Source organism: Bubalus kerabau, chromosome 13 (genome assembly GCF_029407905.1).
Source record: "Bubalus kerabau isolate K-KA32 ecotype Philippines breed swamp buffalo chromosome 13, PCC_UOA_SB_1v2, whole genome shotgun sequence".
Classification (NCBI taxonomy): Eukaryota; Metazoa; Chordata; class Mammalia; order Artiodactyla; family Bovidae; genus Bubalus; species Bubalus kerabau.
Window position 1 is genome coordinate 2,746,669 of NC_073636.1, and position 17,500 is coordinate 2,764,168.

Here is a 17,500-nt window from a genome sequence, read left to right on the forward strand (position 1 = left end):
AGTCCATCCTAAAGGAGATCAGTCATGGGTGTTCATTGGAAGGACTGATGCTGAAGCTGAAGCTCCAATACTTTGGCCACCTGATGTGAAGAACTGACTCATTGGAAAAGATCCTGATGCTAGAATAGATTGAAGGCGGGAGAAGACGGGGATGACAGAGGGTGAGACAGTTGGATGGCATCACCAACTCAATGGAAATGAGTTTGGGTGGACTCCAGGAGTTGGTGATGGACAGGGAGGCCTGGTGTGCTGCAGTCCATGGGGTCACACATAGTCGGACCCGACTGAGCGACTGAACTGACTGACTGACTGAGTCATTTAAGTTGTTTCATTAAGTTTCTATGTGTGATAATAAGATCCTCAATAGTCTTCCATTAATTTCTGATAATTGTTATCTGTTTGTGACTTTGCCATTTATTCTTTGTATTTTCAGTTTTTCAATAGATATTTTGATGCTCTGTGGTCACATGTTTAATATTAATAACTTTTAAATAATTTTTATCACCCCTTCTCTTCATGTGAGTTCTCATTGTCTCTTTCTTTTTTCCTTGAAGTGTATTTTGTCTAATATTATTTTTACACCTGCTCCTTTCCTAACCTATGTCTGTTATATCTTCCTTTCCTCCCTTCATTTTTAAACTTCCTATATAGCTTTCATTCTATAAATATTTCTGGTAAACAACTATAATGCTTCCTAATTTGAAGGGCTCTTTCTTTATAAATGAATTTAGAAAATTCATATTTATTAGAATTAGTAATATATTGTAATTTTACTTTGTGTTTCCTGGTTATTGTGTGTTCTTCTTTTTTCCCCTTCCTTTCCCACATCTTTTATCTTTTTAATGGAGGCTCACATTTCTTTGTTCTGTTTTTTCCTCTTATTAACTTGGAAGTTATACTTTGCATTTATATTTTCTGTGAGGAAAACTCTTACATTTTTAACACTCATAAATGATCTTCTATTTTTCTGCCAATATCTAGAATTTTAATTACCTATATTCCACACCCTAAAATGTTGTTGCCCTTTGTTCCATATTTGCTTCCCTCCAGCACCTCTTGTATTGATGTAATCTGGGATTTGGATACTAGATTGTAATTTCTTTATCTTTTTCTTGTACTTTCATTTTTTCTTTTTGTAAAAGATATAAAACTTAAGAGTAAACTGTCTCTTTTTTTAAACTTTCTTCTTTCTTCCTTCCAATATCTTACTTCCCATATCTCCTATTTCTAAGTTTTTTTTTCCTTCTTGACAGAATATATAATACATTAAATCTTTCACGATTAGTTTCACCTCAAGATACATTTAGTTGTGTATATCTTCCACTACCATTTATACCACCAGCATCACTCAATTTTTTTCGTATTGAGGACACAAATGTCAGATTTCAGAAATGTTCTTGTACTGTCACTTTAAATATTCCCATCCTTCTGTTGGCTTTTCTTTAAGTGCTTCTATCAGGTGGTCTTTGAACCTTCTGTATCCATTTTCCCCAAAAGAAAAGAAAAAAGAAAACAATAAGGAAGTTATGATCTAGCATTAAAATCCAGGATTATATCTATATAGGAAGTGCTGGAGGGAAGGAATGGCACCCTACTCCAGTACTCTTGCCTGGAAAATCCCATGGATGGAGGAGCCTGGTAGGCTGCAGTCCATGGGGGCGTGAAGAGTCGGACACAACTGAGTGACTTCACTTTCCCTTTTCACTTTCATGCATTGGAGAAGGAAATGGCAACCCACTCCAGTGTTCTTGCCTGGAGAATCCCAGGGATAGCGGAGCCTGGTGGGCTGCCATCTATGGGGTCTCAGAGTCAGACACGACTGAAGCGACTTAGCAGCAGCAGCAGCAGGAGGGAAGGAAATATGGAATGAAGGGAAATAAAAAACATTTTAGGGTGTGGGATATTTTAAATTCCAGATATTGGCAGAATAGAAGATCTATGAGTGTTAAAAATTTAAGAATTTTCCTAATAGAAAATTTAAAATGAAAAATAAAACTCGCAAATAATAAGAGGGAAAAATAGAATAAAGAAATATGAGCCCCCTTTATAAAGAAAGCAGATACAAGATAACAGGAAGGAGGGAAAAATAGTCTAGTGCAGGCTTATAGAACCACTCACTCTTTGTACCCTACCTATCCTATGTATAAGTTTAGCTGTGTGTGTGTGTGTGTGTTTCATCCAAAGACTTCAGATTTTATGTTTAAAATTACTTTATAGGATTTCAAGAGAAAGGGGGAAGCCGTCCAAATGATCACCTCTGTTATTTCTTCATGTTATTTCTTTAGGTGTAGCAACCAGGACAAGGGGATTCAGGGTCAGATGAAGAGAAGAAGGAAAAAAAAAAACAAAAGTCAATTAATGGACTTAGTCTATGTGTATGAAGCAAAGCTTTTGCAAACACATAAATATCAAGTGATTAACCTTTGCCCTGCACTTGTTTTTTTAATTGTGTACACTCATTATATATTCTTTTTCATTTTCAGGTCTTGACTCTAATCATGGCCAAACCTTATGAATTTAATTGGCAGAAGGAAGTTCCTTCCTTTTTGCAAGAAGGAGCAGTTTTTGACAGATATGAAGAGGTAAGGGAGTGTTATTAATCTTTTCTCTCAAAACATGATTTTTTCATTTTAATTTAATTACAGTATTGAGTAAATAGTATTTGACATAAGTAAGAACATCTTGGAGATTTATGAGTTGGAATAGTTGGAAAGAGTCAAAGTTATGCGATATAATAATGATAATAATAGTATAATTTATTGAGCACTGTCTCTGCGCCAGCTATAATAAGGATGATGACAGTATAAATTATCGTGTGCTCAATGTGTGCCAGAAAACTTTCTAAGCACTTCCTGTGTAGTATTTGTTCAACTCCTTACAATAACCTTATTAGGTCATTGCCACAATTATGCTTATTTTACAGATGGGTTTCATGGAGTGATAGTTTTTGCTTAATCAAGTGCTTCAGGCATTCTTTCCTCATAAAACTTTATATTTGTCATACATGTAATAGCGATCGGACTTTGTGCTGGTCACTTGCTTTGCTTGTCTCATTTATACAGACCAAGTTAACCAAAGCTTTGCATACTTCTGCTTCTACCATTTATTGCTTGTGCCCTTGCAAGGTGGCGGTGGCTCCAGATTTTCTAGAAACCAGGGGCTTGGGTTCGCCAGTCTATTCAGCCCCTTTGCATTGTTAATATGTTGTTTTTCTTAGGTTTTACTTGAATTTGAAGTGACTTTGGGAGGGGTATGTGATGAAACTCTATTGCCTCTACGGTGAAGTAAGATGCAAAACCTGTTCAGACTTCATGTAGAGTCAGAATTGGTTCCTTTCAAAATCCATGGAATATATTATATGTGGCTTCCCAGAGCTTCATATCATCAGGCTTTTCTCATGAGGTCTATGGGCTGACACAACTCAGTAATGTGTTGCTTGGTTTTCCACAGTGTGTAGCAGGATGCTTTCTAGGTTTGCACCGTAGTTGCTTTGTGTAAACAAAATTGAGGAAAGAAAAGGATGGACTCAAATGTGGTCAGTGTTCTCTGTACTGAATCGGCGTATTAGGGTGACAGTTACTTATATGACTGAAGTTTTACTGCTTCTCTGAAAGAACAGAAAACCACATTCTGCTGTAAGAAGAAAGAGAAAACAATTTTCTACCACTTGGAGGCAACCACTCTTAACTCTTTGGTAGTTTTTTTCTAGTCTTTTTCTACTCCCTCTCTCTCTCTTTTTTTTTTCCCCTCTTCCATCGATATAGAGTAATCTTTTGAAAATGTAAATCAGAACCTCTTCTTCCTCTATTTAAAATGCTTCCATGACTTTCTATTGTATTATAGGATGAAGGAAATGCATCAGAATGAAATACAAGGCCTTCCATAATTTGACTTTTACCTAATTCTCCAATCTTGTTCCCCACTAGTTTTCAATGCACATTTATTGGTTTTAACACTAACAATACACTTACAATGTCCCCAATGAACTATTCTATTTCATGCTTTGTATATACTGCTGCCTTTTCCTGAAATGCACTTATCCCTCCTTGTTTCACTGGCAAACTCCTATTCATCGTTCAGAACCCAAATGAGAAATCTTTATTCTTTAATATCTTCCTTGACCCATTCAATAAGAATTGATCATTCCTGTGTGCTACCTCTAATGTACCCTTGCACATATTACACTGTACTCATCTTTTTATTTAATTTTTTCATCTCTCGTAGTATACCCTGACCCTGAGGTCAAGGGCCGTATTTTACTTATCTTTTTCTCTCCAGGGACAAGCAGAATGCCTGCAACTGCCAAATTCACTGTATATGTCTAATATCTAATGTCAAAAGGGATTTTAGATGTAATTGATCCCAACCCAGTCTGGTTTTATTATAGTTTGTACATTTTCTTGATAATTGAAGAGGTGAGAGGACATAGTAATCCCTGAGATCCATATGAAAATCTGTACTTTAACACATTCAAAATATTAGTTTAAATCATATTACGTTTTCATCTTTTAGGTTAAAAATGATTAGTATCAACAATTTGATATAGTTCAAACCTGAAGTGAAGAAGTGAAAGTTGCTCAGTTGTGTCTGACTCTTTGTGACCCCATGGACTGTATAGTCCATGGAGTTTTCTAGGCCAGAATACTGGAGTGAGTAGCCTTTCCCTTCTCCAGGGGATCTTCCCAACCCAGGGATCAAACCCAGGTTTCCCGCTTTGCAGGTGGATTCTTTATCAGCTGAGCCACCAGGGAAGCCCAAGAATACTGGAATGGGTAGCCTATCCCTTCTCCAGCGGATCTTCCCGACCTAGGAATCGAACTGGGATGTCCTGCTTTGGAGGCGGATCCTTTACTAACTAAGCTATGAGGGAAGCCCACAAAGTAAATTCACTCGCCTGCTTTCGTCCACTTCTTACATCTTGGCAAAGAAAGCCAAGACTAGCTTGGATGCACTTCCAAGCTTTCTCCCAGGTCCACCAGGTCTAGACTGAGTACCCGTGCCACCACGATGATCGCAGTTGCCCTTCACTGTGAGCTGACAAGAGACATCTCTCCCTGAATCTGCTAGAGTACCCCAAAAGATTTGCAGTTTTCTGAGACAGTTTCCTAGGCTCTGAAAATCTATAGGATAATTTAAAAATACTTCCTGACTTTCAGTTCCTCAGATAAGGTCATTTTGTAGAGATTAAATGTAGTCACTGGCTGAGAGTTTCTTTTGTTGTCATATAAGCAGAAACCTATTAGAGAAAAAGTACTTTTTTTGGATAAATTGTAATGTGATTTGATAAACTGGAAGTTTATCATCATCCAATTATTTTTATTTCTCATGATGGTTTTTTGGTTTTGGTTATTAATCATCACAACTCACTTATATTTAATACTGATGACTTGCACTTCTGAAGGCATTTGCTTTCTTCCAGGTTCCTCTGAAAATGAGATAAAGCTAGAAGAAAAGAGATCTTAACAAGTATTAAATACAATCTCATTAAGCTTTCAACTTTCTTTAGTGCTATTTTACTAGGATGACAAGTAAAAAAAAAGTAGCTTCTTAAATATATCTCTTCATGAAACATATAAAATTGGTGTTGACCTTAAAAATAAAAGTTACTTTACCAGCAAAAATGTGTTTCTTTAGGAATAGCAGAGGAATTGCAATTTGAGACAAACACACTATAGTAAAAGCCATTGACAAGGGACCTTCCCTGGTGGTTCAGTGGTTCAGACTTTGCCTTCCAAGGCAGGGGGTAGGTTCTCTCCCTGGTCAGGAAACTACAGTCCCACATGCCATGTGGCCAAAAGTCCAGGAAACATAAAGTGGAAGAAATATTGTAACAAATTCAATAAAGACAAAAAAAAAAAAAAAGCCATTGACAAGTCCAGCTAATGAAGGAGGGCAACAGTATTGTTGAGAGAAAAAGGAAGTTGGGAAGGGTCGTTTTGAATAAAAATCCACTGGAGAAAAGTGACAGGAGGGAAGTGGCTGCCGCTCACGGGCGATCTGCTGGGCTGGTTGACTTCTTGTGGAAGAGACCATGTAACATCTTTTCCTTTGGGGGGGCCTGTATTCATTTGATGGTTCTCTCCAGTGATGATTCTTGTCTGTAACTGATAATTCTGAGGCAGTTTCCCAGGCTCTGGAAATCCAGAGGATAATTAAAAAAGACTTCCTGGCTTTCAGTTCCTTAGAGAAGGTCATTTCAAAGAGGTTAAATGTAGTTACATGCAGTGGTCGCTTGTGAGAGCTCCCCCTCCTGGCCTCCCAACTCCGTTTTAGTGAGGTTTCCCTTTATTAAAGTCAGAAAGCCAGAGTGTTTCAAACAGACTGTAGCCAGCTTTTCTTATTACAGTTCAGCCTTGAACAACATAGGTTTGAACATGAACAACTTCACAGTACACTTTTACACAGATTTTTTTTCCAATAAATACCTACCATTTGTTGTTGTTGTTTAGTTCTAAGTTGTGTCCGACTCTTGGCAACCCTGTGGGCTGTAGCCTGCCAGGCTCCCCTGTCCATGGGCTTTCCCAGGCAACAATCCTGGAGTGGGTTGCCATTTCCTTCTCTAGGGGATCTTCCCTACCCAGGGATCAAACCCACATCTCTTGCATCTCCTGCATTGGATTGTTTCCCACTGTGCCACCAGGGAAGCCCAAATACCTACCGTAGAAGCTTACAGTCCTCAGAGGGCTGAATCTGTGGAAACAGCAGATATGGAGGCCTGACTATAAAGTTATAGTCAGATTTTTGATTGCCCTCCTAGATAGCATATTGAAAAGCAGAGACATTACTTTGCCAACAAAGGTCCGTCTTGTCGAGGCTATGGTTTTTCCTGTGGTTGTGTATGGATATGAGAGTTGGACTGTGAAGAAGACTGAGCACCAAAGAATTGATGCTTTTGAACTGTGGTGTTGGAGAAGACTCTTGAGAGTCCCTTGGACTGCAAGGAGATCCAACCAGTCCATTCTGAAGGAGATCAGCCCTGGGATTTCTTTGGAAGGACTGATGCTAAAGCTGAAACTCCAGTACTTTGGCCACCTCATGCAAAGAGTTGACTCATTGGAAAAGACTCTGATGCTGGGAGGGATTGGGGGCAGGAGGAGAAGGGGATGACAGAGGATGAGATGGCTGGATGGCATCACTGACTCGATGGATGTGAGTCTGAGTGAACTCCAGGAGTTGGTGATGATCAGGGAGGCCTGGCGTGCTGCGATTCACAAAGAGTCGGACACGACTGACTGACTGAACTGAACTGAGGTTGGTACCCCTAAAATCCCATGTTGTTCAAGGGTCAACTGTATTTTCCTATCTTGTAAGAGTCGGTTCTTTGGAGCCACGGCCATTAAAATATTTAAGGCAACAAAATATAAATAGATAAGGCTTGTTTCTACAGTTTTTTGCCTGAACAGCAGTGAGAAATGACAACTGACAGCAAGTGGGAGGAACAGGAATTAGAGAGAACACAACCTGATCATGCCACAAACGCCACAGCAAAGGGGCCTTTTGTGAAGGAAGGGGTGAGTGCCTTCAGCACCGTGTGGCAGCTAATGTTACCATGACGGCCCCTAGGACCGGGTAAACATTATATTGTGTTCCACATGTTGCTTTAAAGAAGGCAGGGAAGTGTTCAAATCAGTGTTCAAATCATTTACTAGGTCAGATTAAAAAAACAAAAATACTCCCTAAACACTGTTTTAAAAATATGTATTCTTTTGACAAAAAATGTAACCCGTGCAACTGTATTTAAGTATTATTTTATTATTTCTGCTGAAGGATTTCTTTTGAGGTAGCCCCAAACTTCAGAAACTGCAGCCTGCGTTGTAGCCTCTGATTGTATTCTCATGCCGCTTCAGTAGCTCTTTTTATCTAACTTTACTTGACTTTTAAATTACTTACATGCCAAACCTGTTTTGTTTTCTAAGTAATGCAACAAGTGATGCAAAAATCTTCAGAGATGTTTCTCTTGCAGAGGAGAGGAACGGCAGTGCATGTGCAGCCCACGTGTTTCTGATTCCGCTGGCTTCCTGACTTCCCTTCTGGGTCCTTATTAAAAGCCGGAAGACCCTGTCTCCTGGCTATGAGAACCCTCCCCAGCCTTTCCTAGAATTCCTCGGTACTTACAGCATCCTCAAAATACTCATCTCCTCAGTGCCTGCCTTTTATTTTTATTGTGACTGCTCTTAAGTATAGCATCTGACCTACTTCATTTTTTAACTTTTTGGCCTGCGCTGTGCTTCGTGCGGGATCCCATTTCTGCAAACAGGGCCAGAACCCACGGCCTCTGAGTGGGTGCGTGTGCCTCAGCTGCTAGGCCGCCAGGGAGGTCCCTCCTCAGTGCTTCCTTGTCACTCTGTTCCCAGGACTGCCCTCTGCTCTCGTTTATCTCCCTCCCTAAACACATTACGTCCCCAAACCTCAGGAACAAGGGTGCTGTGTGAAACAGGCATTTATTAAAGGTTTGGTGGGAGCAGAGGCGAATTCCAGCACTCAGCAGGACACAGTGGAGATCCTGAGGAGTAAATCTCAGTCGGGCCGACAGCTGTCTCTATGCCACCTTCTTTTTCACCCAACTCTTCCAAGAGACCTGTTGTTGTTACTTTTCTTTCACTTTTTGACCTCTCCCTCAGAATCCTTTTCTAATTCATAATTCACCCTTTTCCTTTTTCCCCATATGAAATTCCTCTTCTCCAAATGAAAACAACAAAAATGTCCTCTCAAACCAAGGAGGAACAGGGGGAATTCTGGTCCCGTCTCACCCTGCGCAGTGTGGCTCCCAGTCCAGCTCAAACTCTTGTGTCCAGACTCTTGTGAGACCTCACGTTTGCATAATCTTGAAAGAGAACGGATGTACTTAAACAAACCAAAAGTTTGAAGACATTTATCCCTTGAAAGCAAAGTGGTCTGTTGTCCTTCTCGAGAAGTGGTCACCAGCAGAAATTTGCAATGATGGACATGGTCTGTATCCTGGCTGCTCTTACCACATGTTAAGAGGATTGTGATACATGGTTGGTAATCTCAGGGTTTTTCCCTCCTGTTTGCGGCTGTCATTTAGTTGCTAAATTGTGTCTGACTCTTTGCGACCCCATGGACTGCAGCCCCCCAGGCTCCTCTGTCCGTGGAATTCTCCAGGCAAGAATACTGGAGTGGGTTGCCATTTCCTTCTCCAGGGGACCTTCAAGACCCTGGGTCTCCTGCTTGGCAGGTGGACTTTTTACCACTGAGCCACCCGGGAAGCCCCTTTCCCTCCTAACCCAAGCACAAAATCTAGACTGCACTCATTTTTCTTAGAGTGCAACAGTTTCTCTTTAGCAAAATTAATTTAGTTTGGCATTTGAAAAAAAAAAATGTGGCCAGTGGGACTGAGGAACTGAGTTTATTAATCTTAATATTAATTAAAATTTACATAGCTCCATGTGGCTGGTGGCTATCTTATTGGACAGCATGATTTTCTAGACAATCAACTCAAACTACAGGCAGATTTTAAAATACCATCCTCTTTTCCCAACGTGCAGAATGAACTCTCAGTTCACTTAATTAGAATCTACAGTTTCATCAGCCATTTCTTCTCAGTGGTAGCCGGAGCAGAGATTTAGATGTCTTATTAGATGACTCCCCTCAGCTGCCACTCTCCCCACATCCCAGATCCCGGCATGGGTTGGGCTGCCCTTTTCCTCGCCTGGGACTTTGTGTCTGAGGCAAGCTGCCCAGATGGAGTACCTTTTCTGGCTAAGCCTTGGTGTTTATTAGCCCCTCCTACGGAAACCCTCAATAGCCTCCCCTGCACACAGACATCACAACCGCTGCTAGGAAAACAGAAACAGTTAAGGCAGTTGCCAACCCCAGAGGAATATGGAAATGGCAGATCAGTCGAAGCTGAAGTAGGGCTGAGTGGAACAGGCTGAATGTGGCCTGTCTTCAAGGCAGCTCCAGAGCCGAGCTGAAGGCCTCAGGGGCGCACCCAAGGCCCAGGCAGCCTACACGCCTGGGCTGTCCATTACTGCAGCACAGAGTCGTCCAAGTGTAATGTTCAAAAGGCCAAAAGCACACCCGCACAGAGTGTACTTTGACTTGCAGATTAATTTAGGTCTTCAGTGACGAGACTAGCAGGAGGATAAAGCTCGTTGTGAGAGTACCGGAGGAAGAGAGACAAGGCGTTTTGTCAGGCAGATGCTAAACCAGTCACTGCCCAGTGCTGTGCTAAGTCACTTCAGTCGTGTCCGACTCTGCAACCCCATGGACTGTGGCCCTCCAGGCTCTTCTGTCCATGGGATTCTCCAGGCAGGAATCCTGGAGTGGGTTGCCATTTCCTTCTCTGGGGATCTTCCCCACCCAGGGATTGAACTGGTGTCTCTTAAGTCTTTGCATTGGCAGGTGGGTTCTTTACCACTAGCGCTACCTGGGAAGCCCATGTCCCTGCCCTAGAGAACAATAAATTTCCTGGACTAAACTGGTGGACCAGTGGTTAAGACTTTGCCTTCCAACGCAGAGGATACGGGTCCGCTTCCTGGTTGGGAAGCTAAGATCCTACACGTCTCACGGCCAAGGAACCAATACATAAAGCAGAGACAATACTGTAAGAAATTCAATAAAGACTTTGAAAATGGTTCACATCAAAAAAAGGCGACATTCTTCTATAGAAATAAATCATCCTTGGAGAGGCCCTCTAGACATTGCTCCTGTAAAATATGTAATGGATATTAATACATAGCCATCTTTTTATCTCATTCTCAGGTTTTGGATAGTTTAAACTGAATTGCACCCATGGAGTCAGGATATCTGGCTCAAAATGTAGAGGGTGGAATTGTAGCCTATTACTTACATTTACAATGATGGATACTTACAGAGTCATGATAACGATAACAACAGTTACAGTCACGTTCATTAGTCTTTCGACGCTTAGAGTCAACCTCACAGTAGACATGATATTTAATTATTTTTGACAGAACAGAATGAAAAAAATCTGTTAACTTTGTCAGTGCAAAGTAAGGGTACAGATAGATCTTGGAAAGTAGAACTGGTTGGAGTCAGAGGAAAAACTGGAGGCTTAATAGTCTCAGTGGGAGGAAATGTTGATAGTTGATGGTGCATGAAATAGAGACTTGTGTCCATTATTTACAGCCAATCACAAAACCAAATATAGTAAATTTCACATTGGGAAAGGGGAGGAGAAGTAGGGAAATGAGTTCCATGGAGTTCCATTTCTGAATTTTTATCCTAAGGAACCTATACTACATGTGCCTGGTAGATGATGAGCTCAGTTATTGGCTTCATCCTGCTGTCTTCTGACGCCAGGCCCTGCTAGAACTGGACGTGTAAAACAAAACAAAAAACGCAGCCTGTCACTGTTTCATCCACTGAAGTGCATCCCGGCATCTCGGTGTGACGTTGCAGGCCCTCAGCTGCGGCCCTCGGTGTCATTCCACCCTCAGCCCCGCTCTCCTGATGCTGTGATAGGGAAGTAGTGGGTTGTGCTTCTTGTGGGGTCAGGAGACCACCTGAGCAGTGGGTCTGGGGGACTGAGGAGGCCTCAGAGGGAAAGCCCCCTTTGGTTTGGGTGAGTCCATCAGTGGATCAAAGCACAGCTGAAATGAGGGAAGGGTCCACCCTTGTGCAGGGGCCTGTGTGTGGGATGCAGGGGGTGGTTTGTCCAGCTGCTATTGGGGAGGGTGAAGGCTGGAGCCGCAGCTGCAGAGATGAGCAGTGTCCCCCCAGAAGTGCTCTACTCTCCAGAAAGGCATTGGCACTAGATCCTGAAAGCACTGTGAATCGTTGTGTGTGTGTGTGTGTGTGTGTGTGTGTATGTGTGTGTGTGTGTGTGTTAAGCAGGAAAAGAGTAAGGTCTGAATATGACTGGAAAGTGGTTATGCCTGATTACTTGTGTCTGAGAGAGTAAAGGTGGGATTGAATGACTGGCTGAACAGTCATTTAGACACATAGGACATCAGAGAAGAGGTTCAGGGTGGAAATGAATTAGATTTCCTAACCCAGTGGATTTACAAGGCGAGGAAGAGTAAGGAGTATGAAACATGATTGGGATTTCTAGTCCAAGAATCTGGTGGGCTCTGATGCTGGCAAAGAGAGGGCCAGAGAATGGGTAATTTATGGATGTGCTGATGTGGTTCTTCTCCCTAAAATGAACAGTATTTATCATTTTATGTTTTGTTGTACCCAAGAAACAGTTTGCATATATAGAAATCACCTAGGTTTTAGTTAAAAATAAATGGCTCAGAAGGGGAGTTGACAAGCATAGTAAATTACTCAAGAAGGTGAACAAATGGAGACATTCTGTTCCTTTCTCCGTCCTCCACTCCCAGGGCCATTGTTGGCATCCTGGCTGGAGTGGGCATCGTGAGCAGGGGCATGATGTATAAATAGAAATCTGAGAAGTAGGCAGAAGCCTCATCATGTACAGCAGTTCTGAAAGTCGTTCCCAAACAAGCATCATCATCATCACCTAGAACTTTATTAGAAATGCAGACTCTAGAGACTCCCCTAGTGGTCCACTGGTTAAAAATCTGCCTGGCAATGCAGGGGACACCAGTTCAATCCCTGGCCAGGGAACTAAAATCCCATGTGCTCCAAGCAACTAAGAGCCTGCACACCCAACACAGCCAAAAATAATGTTTGTTTTTTTTTTTAAAGAAATAAATGCAGATTCTCAGGCCCATCTGATAGACACTCTGGGGATGGGTCCAGCAGCATATGTTTTAACAAGTCCTTCAAGAGACTTGGACACACACTTGAGTGTGAGACTCGGAGGTTGTATGATGGGGGTGGGGAGCTTGGGTTTCTTTCTGAGTGTTACGGGGAGCCATTTTCACAAGGACTGATGTGATCTGGTTTACATTCTGGTAACAGTTTAGCTGTGCGGAGAATGGATTTGTAAGAGGAGAGGGAGGGCACTCTGGGGATACAAAGTCAGGTTCGAGAACACCAGAAGTCTGATTTGAGATGAATTGGAGTCTTAGTTCTTCCTCTTACTGGGTGTTTCCCCATAGGCAGTTTTCTTCACATCTCAGTGCTAGAAAAGGGGAGCTAGGAAGCAGATGTGTGTGAAGAGTGTGCACTTCCTCTGGGGTGCCTCTGATGTGACCCCCGCCTCCTCACAGCCATCCTGCTGTCCTCGTCTTGCAGCTTCTTCCCCATTTGATGGAACAGGTGTGGCCGGAGTTGAGCGCTCAATCCCTTAACCTCGCTGGAACAAAGCTGCAGGAGCTAGTGTTAGCCAGGCTTTTTGCAAGAACACCCAGGCCCATTCCTTCCTCTTGACCGGCCTTTGAAACAGCAGTGCGGATAATGTCATTTGTGCCCTCAAACCCCCAGAGCTTAGAGCCCATTAGCAACCAGAGCAGGAGGTCTTTAATCAAAGGTCTGTATCGTTTGGAAAGTTCTTGGAAGTAAGTGGACCTGAAGGCAAAAGACTCTGATTGGAGCCTTAAGCCTGACATTTACAAGTTACGACCTTGGCCAGTCCTTTCGCCTGTCTCAGTGGATGTCTAGGAGTATAAAATTGTGGGAAGGTAAATACATGGTGAAACTAATTCAAGATCAAGGTATTTTAGTCAGGTTTGTGCAGACTCATCTTGGTGCTGACTTTCTGTCTTCTTCATGGCTACAAACTCCCTGGAGCTAGGCTCCATGGAAGTCCTTATTTCTCAGAAGTTTCTGCTTTTAATTAGATAAGGGAAGCTCTGACAAGGCTTCTTTCTGCACCTGTTGATTTCCATTTGCTTTTGGCTCAGAATAATCCATATGCAAAGTGGCATATATTGGGATGGCATGTTCTAACACCCTTCAGTGGTTTAAGACTGCAGCCATTTATTAATAAGGATACAGAAGAATGAATAGTACATTAATTTTGATGGTCATTTATTAATTATAGTCATTGATTCTGTGGGTCAGCCATCTGGGCTGGGCTGGGCACACTCAAATGTTTGCTGGTCCAACTGGGGGGCCAATTGATTTAGGCTGGTCTTGAAGGACCATCTCATCTCCACCCTACCTTATGTCAACCTCCTGCAAGCAGATGGGACAGGCTCTTTCCTGCTTGTTTCTGCTGCCTGCTCTGGAGCAAAGCAGGTGGGGACCTTGGAAGGGGCTGCCAAGTCACCTTGGAAGGAGTGTGGTTTCAGGAGGGGTGAAGGGGTGTGGCCCTCTCTGCAATCAACCACTGTTATCGTAGGTAGTCTTTATGTAGTCAGTCATTTCACACTGGAAAGGCATAGAGCAGGGGTGAGCACACTTTTTCTGAAAAAGACCAGATATTATATATTTTAAGTTTTGCAAAGTCATATGGTCTTTGTCATGACTATTTTGTAGCATGGCAGCAGTCATAGAACATTCAACAGTCCATAGATGAGTGTAAGTTCGAAGAAAACTTTGTTTTCAAAATCAGGGGCTATAGTTTGCAGACACCTAGCTTGAAAGACAAATAAGGATACATAGGAATGAGTAGCACATTAATTTTGACGGTCATGGTGATACTTTCAGTTTTGGGTAATTACTTTTAGCGCCATCATTTTCCCTTATGAATGCCTTATTAAATTTTCAGTTTAGTCATCCTCAGCTTCTTTTTCTTTTCTCTGTAATTACATCAGCTTTTGCTGCATAATCAATTACCTTTGTCTTTCTTGTCTAAGATGCTGTAGATTTGTTTGTCTCACTTTTATATTTTTTTGCCTCTCTGTAAGGTTTCTTTGCGTTTATATTTCTTCATTTGTTCACTGAGGTAGAAGAAAATTGTATTCTCTGGAGGAATAGAAGCATCTCACCCGTGAAACAGCGTCTGAGTCAGTCTCATGGAAAACTCTAATACTGGAGATTCATGCTCTTCAAGGGCGTAGGAAGGACTTATTTATGGGAAGACGAGACACACGTGCACTAGGAAACTAGAGAAGGAAATCTGGGCTGGCTTGATTTTAAGGAGCCTTGATGTTTAAGGAACTGTTGAAAACAAAATGTACCAATACAACACGAGAGGAAATAAATCATGAGTATGCGAAGAGCGAACTCACTGGAAAAGACCCTGATGCTGGGAACCATTGAAGGCAAAAGGAGAAGAGGGCAGCAGAGGAGGAGATGACTGGATAGAATCACTGACTCAGTGAGCATGAGCTTGGGCAAACTGTGGGAGTCAGTGAGGGACAGGGAGGCCCGGTGTGCTGCAGACCATGGAGTTGTAAAGAGTCCGACATGACTTAGCAACTCAGCAACAACAACAAAATAAAATATGAGGAGCTAGTTACTTAGGTTTCTAGAGTATGACTGTGCTATGCTAAAGGACTTAGTTAAAATTCAGTGGCTAAAATGACAGTGTTTGTTTATTTGTAACATGTTTAAAAATTGAAATATAGTTCATTTACAGTGTTATGTTAGTTTCCTGTGGACAGTGCTAGTTTTGAGTTTTTGTTTTTTGTTTTTGCTTTTTTCCTATCTGAAGTGTAAATAGGAAAGAGCACCGTGTTTGCTCCTTCAAGCCTTGTTTATGGCCGCAGGGGAGCAGGAGCTCAGTGCATGCCCGTGCATCCTTTAATTAGGGTTGATAGGCGCAGCCTTGTGGTTCTCCAGGCTGATGGTGAAGGGGCCCCAAGGACATCCTGGAGGCATTTTCTTTGGGATGGCATTCTGTTCATGCGTGTGGCCCAGCCATTAAATTAATAAGAGTTCATCCAAGTGTGAACGAATGAACAGTCAAAGGAACTATACAGCATATTTTAAAGTGAATCATTTTGAAGTCCCTTCTCAAGTAAGAAAATGGTATTTCTTTAAGCTCAATTTCTTGTGAATTCCCTTATCCTAAAAATGATAAGGAATGTGTTTGTTGTTACTTCTGGTTTGGTTGTTTTTATGGAAGACATGTTTCATTGCTTATGTTCTCTGAGAGACAGCAGTAAGCGATGTTGAAGCAGGGCCTTAGTTCCCTGTCCAGGAATTGATCCTGCATAGTCTGAACGAAAACTAGGAATTCTAGTCGCTAGTCCACCAACGGGCTAGAGGCTAGAAGCAAAGTGGTCCTGGCTCTTGCCCCATTGGAAATCAACAATATTTCAAGGAGGCAAAAACTATAAAAACAGGTACAAAATTTATTATTATTAGCACAGCACAACTTGTGGGAATGCATACAGGGAAACAGTCTATTTGAGACAGAAGAAGACTTCCCTGATAGTGTAGTGGTTAAGAATCCGCCTGCCAATGCAGGGTTCACCGGGTCCATCCCTGGTCTGGGAAAATCCCACATGCTTCCCAGGAACTAAGCCCATGGGCCACAACGCCTGAGCCTGTGTGCCGCAGCTACGGAAGCCTGCAGGCCGAGAGCTGTGCTCTGCAGCGAAGAGAAGCCCACATCTGCAATGAAGAGTGGCCCCTGCTTGCTGCAACTAGAGAGAGACCGTGCATAGGAACAAAGACCCAGAAGAGCCAAAAATAAATAACTGCTGAAAAAACTTAGTAAACAAAGACCAAAATACAAATGCACACATCAGAAATTCACACCCAGAAAGGGTGTGGGCGTCCTCCCTAATGAGGAGGACCACAGTAAAGAAGCATTTAAATCGCTTATATATCACGGTTCCTCTGGCCTTTGTTTACCTTTGTACAATTATCTCATTTCTTTTTCACATGTGACCTGTCCTAAGGCCCTCCCTAAGATGCATGAGCATGTTTCTGCCAAGATGGATTCTGGTGCAGAGGCCTATAGGAAGCTCGGCATCACTTACTATGGGGCTGGCGCCCCCTCCTTTCTAACCCCCAAGGACCTTTCTGGGCAGTCAGGGATGTTTCCTTGACTTCACAAGTGGTCATCTCTTGAGTCCAGCAGAGCTCAGCTGCTGCCATTAACTTTGTCCTGAGGGACTAGGGAAAACAAAGCTTCAATTTTACTCTAGTTGAAAACACCAGCTCCAGCCCAGGGGCCCATCTACCTTCTTAAACTTACTACTTAACTTAACTTAACTAGATGGTAGTGGACTGCAGCATGCCAGGCCACTCTGTCCATCACCAGCTCCCAGACTTTACTCAGACTCATGTTCATTGAGTCGATGATACCATCCAACCGTCTCATCCTCTGTTGTCCCCTTCTTCTCCTGCCTTCAATCTTCCCCAGAATCAGGGTCTTTTCCAATGAGTCAGTTCTTTGCATCAGGTGGCCAAAGCATTGGAGCTTCAGTGTCTGTGTCAGTCCTTCAATGAACACCCAGGACTGATCTCCTTTAGGATGGACTGGTTGGATCTCCGTGCAGTCCCAGGGACACTAAAGAGCCTTCTCCAACACCATAGTTGAAAAGCATCAATTCTTTGGCACTCAGCTTTCTTTATAGTCCAACTCTCACATCCATACATGACTACTGGAAAAACTATAGCTTTGAGTAGACAGGACTTTGTTGGCAAAGTAATATCTCTGCTTTTTAATATGCTGTCTAGGTTGGTCATAGCTTTTCTTCCAAGAGCAAGAGTCTTTTAATTTCATGGCGGAAGTCACCATCTGCAGTGATTTTGGAGCCCAAGAAAA

At 42.4% G+C, this 17,500-nt stretch overlaps 1 protein-coding gene across 11 annotated transcripts in view; it reads left to right on the forward strand.

Annotated features, from left to right (window-relative positions):
• The window catches only part of PLCB4 (phospholipase C beta 4), a 473,260-nt gene that overhangs the window by 282,319 nt on the left and 173,441 nt on the right, over positions 1 to 17,500 (forward strand). For all 11 annotated transcript variants that reach the window (XM_055543369.1, XM_055543377.1, XM_055543373.1 and 8 more), the window contains one exon: positions 2,484 to 2,582. In XM_055543369.1, the coding sequence (XP_055399344.1) occupies positions 2,499 to 2,582 (84 nt within the window). In that variant the 5' untranslated portion in view covers positions 2,484 to 2,498. The remainder of the gene's footprint in view (positions 1 to 2,483; positions 2,583 to 17,500) is intronic.